The sequence below is a fragment of the Chrysochloris asiatica genome, unplaced genomic scaffold (assembly GCF_000296735.1).
Source record: "Chrysochloris asiatica unplaced genomic scaffold, ChrAsi1.0 scaffold00014, whole genome shotgun sequence".
Classification (NCBI taxonomy): Eukaryota; Metazoa; Chordata; class Mammalia; order Afrosoricida; family Chrysochloridae; genus Chrysochloris; species Chrysochloris asiatica.
In genome coordinates, this window is record NW_006408532.1 from 21,227,081 (window position 1) to 21,237,736 (window position 10,656).

Below are 10,656 nucleotides of genomic sequence, written 5' to 3' on the forward strand. Positions count from 1 at the left end.
AGATGATACCTCACTGTTGTTTTGATTTACATCTCTATGATGGCTAGTGATTGTGAACATTTCTTCATATGTTTGTTGGCTGCCCAGATCTCCTCTTCAGCAAAGTGTCTGTTCATATCTGTTGTTTGCTTTCTTTTCAGATGCAAGCCCCAAAATGCATGTAATCATCTAGGTCTAGAAACATCATAGTTATCACACACAGTGATAGTTTTACACCAACTCATTACTAACCTACTTTCGGATGAGACCTCACATTCTATTGCTCTGGTCCAGGGCAGAGCAATTGACTTGAGAAACAATGACATCATTAGCTCATTTATAAGAGAGAGCTTGGAACCTATTACCCTCAATGTAATTTAAGAATTTACCCATCCACATCTTAACTAGTCTTCCTCCAGTCTCCATCCAGAGTCCTGATGTGGTGCTGTGTGATAAAACACTGGACTACAAGGTCAGTTTGAAACACAGATTAGTGGTTACAACTCACCTGCCGCTCCTTAAAAGTCCTATACAGGGTCACTATGAGTCAGAACCAACTTGACAGCACTTAACAACTACAACAACAACAACAGTCTCCATCTGCTTGTAATTAGTCTATACAGGGTATCCAGACAGCACTTAACAACTACAACAACAACAACAGTCTCCATCTGCTTGTAATTAGTCTATACAGGGTATCCAGACAGCACTTAACAACTACAACAACAACAACAGTCTCCATCTGCTTGTAATTAGTCTATACAGGGTATCCTAGTAATGATTTGCAAATGTCACAAGACAAGCACTGATGAATCTGACACTGGAAGCAACGCAGTTTACTATGGTTCAGAGGTATTGAGTAGCTGATCCAGCCTCCTTTACTAACTCACTTCTTTGTTTGGGGGCAAACCATTTCATCTGGCTTCACTTAAGTCTCTTTTTTGGTATAAGGCCAGGAATTGTGCTAGTGATCACCACAACAGCAGCTAATAACATCTTATGAGGATCAAGAAGTCATTAGTTTCTCAATAACAAAGTAAAATATGTACAGGGAACAGCCACAGGGAAAATGATTTCTCCAGCTTCCAACTATCAGATTCATCTCACTTCCTGAGCATTTAAAAGGGACTATTACCGGAGCTTCTGTAGTTTAAGGTGAACCCATTCACAGCTCTGCTTTGTCATCTCCAAAACTGCAACTGAAATAGACCAAGGATAATTTCTTCTGGAAACAATTTCATGCTGCTTCTTTGATACTTCGTTAAAGGGGCACTTCCATGAGATAATTATTGTTTGGCATTTCTCTTATTTCTGTGACCTCCGTGGTGGAAATTAAAGTGTTAAAAGAATTTGCACATTATCATTTTTGAGGGGGAGGGCTCTTCTATAGAGTGTGCCTCAAAAACAGTCATTTGAATAGGATAGATCACATTTTTAGGAACTCTAGAGACAATGGGCTCAAGCATAACAACAGTTGTGAGGATGGCGCAGGGTCAGACAGCATTTCATTTTGTTGTGCATCGAGTAGCTATGGGTCTAAACCAACCTGATGTCACCTAACAACAACAATAACAACAATAAGGAGTCCATGAGCAGGGAAGAGCTCAGAGGCTAGCTGAAAGATGAACAGTGCAACCTACTCACAGATACCTCACAAGAAAGGTCTGGCAATGCACTGAAAAAAAAAACAATAAAACAGCCATTGAAAATCCTATGGAGGTTGGAAATGCAGAGGTGGACATTTTGTAGCAAGGAGGGGAGTGATTAACTTTTCAGTCTAGGAGCTGAGGTCCCTGGGACCATCAAGGGAGAAGAGTGGAGAGCAGGACCCTACCCAGAGAAGCAGTGATGCCTGAGATGGAGGCAGAGACGATAACGTGGAGAGATGGAGCGGCTGGGGACTCTAGACCCAGAGAGGGAGAGGGCCTGTGTGCTGACGAGCGGGGAGCAGGCTTGTACGGTATACCCTTTGGTTGGTTAATGATGCATGGAGGGGGTTGTAACCATGGCAATGAAACTATATAAAATAGGATGAATGTAAAACTAATGTTCTCCCATGTAAACTATCACATAATTCACAATGAAGCATTAAAAAAAAAAGGAAAGAAAAAGAAAACCCTATGGAATACAGTCCTATTCTAATACACGTGGGTTTACCAAAAGTCAGAGTCAACAAAGTATTTGTACGTTTGTTTGTTTTCCTTTGAGGGAGAATAAAATTAAAATATAAAATAAACTTCTTAATGCTCATACTTTATTCCCTTTTATTCAGTTTCAAAAGCACATGTGATTTTTAAGGTTGACCACACTCCAAAGCTTTAGGCTTAGATTGTTGTCAAAAATTAAGTGCCATTAGTGGTTACCTAAATTACTCTTGGTTATTCAAGGGTGAGCAGTGAGGTAATGAAATAGGAGGACTTGGAGATGGCCAGTTGTATGGGCAAATAGCTACTTATTCCCTGAAACAACATATAGGATGAGCTGAATAACCAAGATTAATAATTTAATTTAATTTATTATTGTAATTTTATTTAGTATTCTTAAATTGAGAAAAATTCCACTAAAAAGTCTTAACTAACACTGTCATTGCATGATGGCTTCACACAATAATTATTGGACTTAGAACTACACAACCAGCAGTTTGAGCCCACCAGCCAATCTGAAGGAAAAAGATGAGGTTTCTGGCTTCACAAAGATTTAAAGCTTCAGAAACCCAATACAGGGTCACTATGAGTCGGAAGTGACTAAACAACACTTAACAACAACAACAACAACAAATACTATTATAATTATAAGGGACAAAGTAGTCTGGAAATAACAAAAACAAATTTCTAAACATCTCTACTTGAATATGACGGTTGTGGTAAACCAAACAGACATCATTATCCTCATTTAAATAAAAAAAAAAACTGCTGTTGTTAAGCGCTGTTTAGTCAGTTCCAACTCATAGAGATCCTGTATACGGTTTTGGAGGAGAGGCTGGTGAGTTTGAACCGCCAACCCTGCGGCTCAAACTGACCTTGCAGTCTAGCGCATTATCCTGCAGTGGCACACCAGAGTAGTTGTCAGAGGTTCCACAGGTAAGGCCTCCCAAGTCATCCACGAGAATCACAGATACAAAGATACACTTCTGGAACAAGTGGAAAATGGAACTCAAGGGCACAGACCTTCACACTAAGTAAGATTAAACTCCAAGACCAGTCAATTTACCTTTAACCAAGAGTGCTTCCTCATTTTCAGGCGCCCCATCCACATGTCAGTCAGTAGCATTTGGGTACAAGTATGTGAGACAAAGGGTCGCAAGCCTCCAGACACTGCCAGTTTCAAACAGGTAGCATTGCTCCAGTTTTTGAGTTCATAGGTCAACAACTTCATAGCCATTCGTTCATTCTGCTTGAATGCCTTCTCCAACACGTCCAGGGCAAGCTGGCCAAACTGTCTGTAATGATTGAGAAAAGTAACGCAGGGCAGAGCTCAAGAACCATTCTAAAAGACTGAATGTTGTTTTTGTTAAAGTGCCATAGAGTCGGTTCCGACCCAGAAGACTCAAAAAAAAAAAGACCAATTAATTAGCCTCAATAAAAAGAGCAAATAGCAATTTAGTAATCACTGTTTACAGAAGCAATTTTAAGAGGGATTGCCTCTCAGTTGTTCTTAACTTCCTGAAGGAGGGTATGTGTTGTAGCATTCAGAACTTGCTTTACACAAGAAGTACCTGAGCTATTCATGGAAGGACGCTCACTCCACATAACACAGTGCGTACACTGTACTGTGGAATCCTGGTGTGGTGCTGCGGGTTAATGCGCTGGACTTCAAGGCTGCTTTGAACCACAGGTCTGTGGTTCAAGCTCACCAGCCGATCCTTGGAAATCCTATACAGACCGCTATGGGTCGGAATCGACTAGACAGCACTTAACATCATCATCATCATACTGTACTGTATATCTTGGTTTGGAGCTCCCTGACAAGACTCAATAAAGACTTTCTTGACAGAAAAGATTATTCAAAACTGAATAAGCAATTAAGGACACGTGTAGAACAAATTTTTGTGTTCTGTGTTTTTGGAGGATTTTTAAATATATGATAAATTTTTAGGAGTTTACAAAATCTATAAACAACTGAGGAGGACAAGTCACCCGGGGATGCCCCTGGGCTTCTGATTTTATCATTTTCATGAGACTGTATTCTCTGAAAAGTAGATGTTTTCATTTTGTGGAGTTGTGTTTTGTTTTTTTTCAATCAAATTTATAAATTACTTTCCATTAATCCTTCTTCCCTCATTATTAAGGAAAAATCACAAATATTTATAACTTCAATAATCAAAAATTTTCTACCGCCATCATCACTCTCTGTTTCCTTAACACAAAGCCTTTTTTTCTCTCACCTCAGATACTTTAAAGTAAAAGTAAACAGCAGGTTTTACTTTCATTTAGAGGCATACAACAAATATCAAAGAATTTGGGAGTTGTAAGGGACTTACAATATCATCAATGAACATTTCATAGTTAACAAGCTTTAGCCCGGAAAGATCAACTGACGGGCCCAATTTGTAACCAACTGTACTGAGACTATCACTCAAGTCTCCTACCTTGAAGGCTACTTCTTTTCCCTTTATTCCACAAAGCTCTTTTGAATATTTAGGGGCCCTTTTAATAGGCAAGTCCATGAAATGAAATGCACAGCAATAACTCGAGTCATTTTATAAGTTCTTAACTTCTTAGGTGAGGGAGATAAAATTATCTAGCCATTCTAAGAACTGTCGATGTTTATTATGAAGTGAAGAAAGAACTCCTACTTTGAGTAATTTTTCAACTCGTCAGAGGCATCATCCACCATATTGCTCTGCTTAGCTTCATGGGCCATTGCTCGGTAGAGTTTGCAGGCAATCACAGCCTTAACCGTGGCCTCCTCTCCGTGTTGCCAGAAGAACATGGCCATCTTCTGCCTTTTCATGAGCACAGCCCAAACCAGCAGGTCATTGTAAGGGTAAATGAAGCCAGTGGACTCAGGGTCCTCTGATATGTTTTGTTCTTTTGACTTCTTCCTTGATTTGTGAAGGGCTACAGTCTTTTCCTATAGGAAAAGTAACAATGGAATGAGTTTCAGCATACTCAGATGTATGATGGCTCTACTTACCTAATGAAATGCAATAGGAATCTTGGAGATAATTTAAGACTATCAATGCTGAAAAAGAGATGGAAATAACAATAGGACTTTTTAAAACAGCAAGTAAAATTTCGACTTTTTAGTAATCTGTTCCTTGTGATATTCAATAGATCCAGTGTCCCTAAACTGAGATGCCTTCAACTCATTTAACACAAGTTAAAACAGTACCCATTCAGGTATTCAAGAGAAACTATTGAAATGACAATTTCCTGGTAAAAGGAAAATAACAAAAAAAGACTCTACCCTAACCTTACCAAATAGATTAACTTCCACTTAAAAAAATGCAACAAATATTCCCCACATGTATCCATATAAATAGACAGGTTTTGAGTTCTCTTTCCTTAATTCTGCTTCCTTTATTCATACTGATGATATAATTTAAAAATTAGCTTCTCTACATGGTAAACTTACCCTTTTTAGCTCAGCTCAACTGTTGCTCTCTCAAGTCTCCATTTACATCTGTATCATTTTATTTTTCAGTGTTCATCACATTACATTATGATTCTTTCTTTCAAGAGTGAAGGTGGGATCATTTCCCAGTCATTATTATTTATTTCCCTACCCACCAACATCCCAATTTCAACCAAAAATTTTATATAATGTCTGTTGTTGTTATGTGTCATGGAGTCAGCTCTGACTCATAGCGACCTCGTACAGGGTTTCCGAGGCTGTAAATCTTTACGGGAGCAGAAAGCCTCATCTTTCTCCCACGGAACAGCTGGTAGTTTCAAACTGCTGACCTTGCGGCTTGCAGCCAGATTCGTAACCACTACGCTACCAGAGCTCCTTTTACATAATGTCTGGCAAGTAACAAATATTGAATAATCATTTTGTAAAAATAAAGGGGTTACAGTAAAAATTGTACCAAATTTCTTACATTTCTATAAATAAAGGGAATTTGTGTTCACAACAGATGAACAAGAGTGAATTTATAAAGTATATTTTAATCCCAGGAACTATGGAAAGTATCCAACTGTGGGCTAACAGAGTAGCCATTTATATGAAAACTCTTGAGCAAATGCATTCAGCCCCAGAGGACAGTGGGCTTGAGGGAGCACAGGGAGGGAGGGAATCACAGTATTGTTCTCAAACACAGATATGTAAATACACTGCCTTCATGTATGGATCTGTAACATTAGGTTAAAGTTTATTTCAAGAAAGATTCAAAAAGGGAAAAAAGAAGATGGCAAAAGTTCAATTGAAAAGAGAAGGGGAGGAAAAAGGAAGGAGTCACATCCAATCAGCCTTAGGAAGAAGGGAAAGGGTGTGGCATTGGAACAATGGTTGCATTTCTAAGTACCAGCCCGTGGACTGCCTTCCGGAAATCCCCACTGGGACCTGGGAAAAGTAGGAACAAGGAAGCAAGGCTGAAGCCCAAGCCCAAGCAGTCTATTAGGTGCAAGTGCTCTGTCCTGAGTCTTTGCTCATTGTTCTTAAGAGGACAGCTGTGTTATGCTTTTGACTTGTACCATCTGTTTATGGTACTTGTAAATGGTCGCTCTATTTGCACCTCCCTCTATCCAACTTTAAAGAAAGAAACAGTCTCAGTCCACAAAACCAATTTCCAAGTCTAAAAACAAGCAAATGATACCTTGAGTTTGTAAGGCTGGGCCGTTCTAATGAACTGAGAATGCAGTGTGCTTTCTGCAGAATCATTTCTATTTTCTGAAGTGCATCTCCGGTGAAGGGAAGGCTGGGAGAGGCTCTGAGCAAAGCTGGTCACTCTCTGGCATGTTATTTTGTTTTAAAAAAACAAAAACAAAAAGGGAAAAATAAATTACAGTAGTAACAACCAACATTTTATTTCTAGATAATAATGAAAACCAATTATAATGCTCTATCCTTTCAAAAATCCAGTGTTTTTCTCTGTCTTTCATCCTGATAAGTAGTAGTTAACTTCCCTGGAGGAAGGTTCTCCTAACAAGAGTCTCCTTCTTATTAGATACACTGTTTTTTCCTAATAGTTAAGAGAACACTCTTTCTTGTTCCCAATTACAGGTCCGCAGTCCTTTCTATGTGGAAATTCCATTGGAATCAATGGGTGTTTTTATACCTGGAACAAGTTCAAAATAGGCAATAAATATTCATCATTCTGTTAAGAAAAAGTCCCTATCCACAAACAACTCCAAGGTTAAGGTTAAGTCAAAAAGCTATTGGAATTTCTCCAGGTGTTATATAACATATCCTTTGGAATTCCAGTGGCTGGGCCCAATAGTCACATTAATTTACTGCTAAAAGGAGCTCTGGTAGCGTAGTGGTTACGAATCAGGCTGCGAACCTTAAGGTCAGCGGTTCGAAACTACCAGTCGCTCCGCGGGAGAAAGATGAGGCTTTCTACTCCCGTAAAGATTTACACCCTCGGAAACCCTGTACAGGGTCGCTATGGGTCGGACCCGACTCGATGGCACTTAACAACAACAACAACAACAACATCATCATGAAGTTCTCATCAATGAGAAACAAAAAAAGGAAGCATTCCTAAAAGGACTAAGGTAAAAATATATGATGCCAAACTATAAGCCTTGAACTGCTTTATTTATTCTTAGTTTGTGTTTTACAGGTTAAAAAAAAAGCCATAGAAGTAATAGGGTCAAGACGTTTTAAAGATAATACCTAAACTAACCAGTGGCACTTGCTGTTAATTGCCAGTTCAGACACAGCAACCCTAAATAGGGTTTCCAAGGCTGTAAATCTTTATGAGGGCAGAAAGCTTCATCTTTCTCCTGAATAGTTGTAATTGTTGTTAATTCAGTTCTAATTCATAGCGACCCTGTATAGCTGGAGTGGGGAACGTCCAGCCCAAGGACTCTCTAAGGCCGTGAAATCATTTGGTCTGGGCCTGCCCAGGCAACCTCAGGCAGGACTCAAAATTCAATAAATCCAGGAGCTTTCTTTTTTCATATCAACATAAATTTATATTAAGTGATGTTATAAATATCCAAGTGGCCCTTGGCATAAAAGCAGGTCCCCACCCCTGTTGTATAGCGTTTCTGAGGTGCAGCTACTCCAAATAATAGTAGTTTTTGTTGTTGTTGTTGCTGTTAAGTACTGTTGAGTCGGTTCCGTCCAAGTCATAGCGACCCTGTATAGGGTTTCCAAGGAGCAGCTGGTGAGTTTCAACTGCCAATCTTGTGGTTCAAAATTAATAGTATCATTATAGTAATAGTCATAATTACTATCATTGCTAACAGTTACTCTATACCTGCTATGTATCAGGAATATGGGTTTGGGCGTATTAATTCTAGTAGATGTATGAGAGGAATATTAATAGTCTCATTTTACAGATGAAGAAATGATACATTTGTTGTTGTTAAGTGCCATCGAGTCACTTCCGACTCACAATGAACCTGATAGGGTTTCCTGTTATTGTTGTTGTGAAGTGTTGTAGAGTCAGTTATGACTCATAGCAAACTTGTATAGGGTTTCCGAGGAAAGACTGGTAGGTTTGAACTGTCAACCTGTGGTTAGCAGTCCAGTGCTTATCCTACAGAGCCACAGTGCTCCCTTAATATAGCATATGGGGTGATGGTTGTGTGTCACCATTGGTTCTGACTCATAGCGACCCTGTATAGGGTTTCTGAGGCTGTAAATCTTTATGGGAGCAGAAAGCCTCATCTTTCTCCCACAGAACAACTGATAGATTTGAACTGACCTTGTGGTTAGCTCAACTCGTAAACCACTACACTACCAGAACTCCTTTAATATAGCATATATACTATAGCAACACATGTTGTATGATGACAAGTTACTCATAAATCTGCTTTCTTTAGTTTCTCAACTCCTGATCTTTATGTTCATCTGCGGCCAGTATGCCAACACTTAGCACAATACTCTACATATAGCAGACGCTCTGTAAAGAAATGCTGGTGGGCAGAGTGTCCATTTTAGAAGCGAATCCCATCTAAACTTCCCTACACCATTTTTCTTAAAGCTAGAAGTCTAACTCATCTTTAACTTTATTAGGGCACCTCTTACTTACGCTACCTTGTGTTTCCTAGAGAGGTTGTTGTAGAGTGCTCTGAAGTTTTTTCTAGTATAGCTGCTGCGATATGCTCCACCAAGGAGGTATTCTATTACCAATCCAATGTCCATCAGTGTGATTCTGTAGACTGAGAGAAGGGTATTCTGCAACAACCACAAACAAAAGTCACACATTTTAACTTTCATTTTCCTTTTTCTATCTCTTTCACCATGCTGTTAGCATATAACCACGCTAATCACTTTCACAGAGTAGACTCATGTTTTTCAGTCATCTTTACAAACTGATGAAGTATTAAAAGCACCTATTAATATAATATGCTAGTCCCAATGAAGAGACATCTTTACCCTTGCTTCAATTTTTACTTTCATAGACAAAGTGTGCATATACATCTGCTTACTCACTTGCTCTCTTTCTCTGTTTTTTATGCATACTCATAGACAGCCACAGTTTAGAATATAAGCTTTTTTTACCAAGGGATAATATACACCTTCTCCTTACTTACTAAGTCATTATCCAACATTTTGCATTTACAATAATAAAAATCTACTCTCTTAACTATTTTGTGTATTAACAATGCACATCTGGCAATAACAATCATAGAGGTCCCTAACAAGATCCCTGACTCAGGTACCACATAGAAAAGAAGCTTAAATTGCATAGCATTTGGCTGTCCAGGAAAGGAGCGGAAGTCTCCCTGAGCCTCTAGGGTGCTGGGCAGAGTGGACAGGGGGCTGGAATGGGGCTGGCAGGGACAGGACATATACAATAGGTCTGAGGTATCCACAGGGGACTGAGGCCAAAGCAACAGCATCCAGTGTCCTGAAGGTGGGCTGTCCTCAGGGCTGAGGAAGAAATGGTATGCTGGAGTCTGTTTCCAGCTCCCAGCCCTGAGAGGAGGCAGCATTGGGTTAGCCCATGGTCACGTAGCCCTGAGATAAGAGCCCTCAGCTGCTGGGATCTATGGGACCCCAAGTCAGCTGATGGGTGCATGTACAGTCCCTTAAGCCTCCTTGATGCTCCTTCTTGGGTGGTTAAAGATGAGGATGGGTCAGGTTACCTGGTGGGGTTATGATCAGTGAAAAAGAAGCCAGCAGTAGATGCAATTTAAAGGGTCATGGTCTAAGAAAAACCTCTGAATTAATTGCCAATTCTCCTTGGAACATGAGAGCAGAAGGAAGTAGGGCCACCCAGTGAGAGCCAGGGGATGATTGCGAGGGGCTTGTGGGGAGACCCAGCAAGCAGCATGTGTCTCTCCTCCCCCTCTGGCACCCAGAGAACAGTGAGCTCCCTGCCAATGATAAAGCCACCTAGGGGGGTTTGGAGTTATTGAGAGGATGAACCAGGGTCACACATTCAGAAAATACAGTGAGGGTCTCAGAAGGAGGGAACCTAGGGATGGAGAGGAGGCTGGCGCTTATACCACCTTGGTTCTGGAAGACTAGACATCCCTCCTCTACAGGCAATGTGAGGAGGGGAAGGTGGCAGTGGCAAGTGGCCTCAGCAGAAGCCTGGTGGGACATTCCTGGTAC

At 40.2% G+C, this 10,656-nt stretch overlaps 1 protein-coding gene across 1 annotated transcript in view; it reads right to left on the minus strand.

Annotated features, from left to right (window-relative positions):
• TRPM6 (transient receptor potential cation channel, subfamily M, member 6) overlaps nucleotides 1-10,656 on the minus strand; it is a 178,452-nt gene that overhangs the window by 112,311 nt on the left and 55,485 nt on the right. Inside the window, exons 13-16 of the mRNA XM_006835005.1 lie at nucleotides 9,130-9,270; nucleotides 6,737-6,838; nucleotides 4,775-5,052; nucleotides 3,190-3,418 (exon numbers count right to left, since the gene is read on the minus strand). Of these exons, the coding sequence (XP_006835068.1) occupies nucleotides 3,190-3,418; nucleotides 4,775-5,052; nucleotides 6,737-6,838; nucleotides 9,130-9,270 (750 nt within the window). The remainder of the gene's footprint in view (nucleotides 1-3,189; nucleotides 3,419-4,774; nucleotides 5,053-6,736; nucleotides 6,839-9,129; nucleotides 9,271-10,656) is intronic.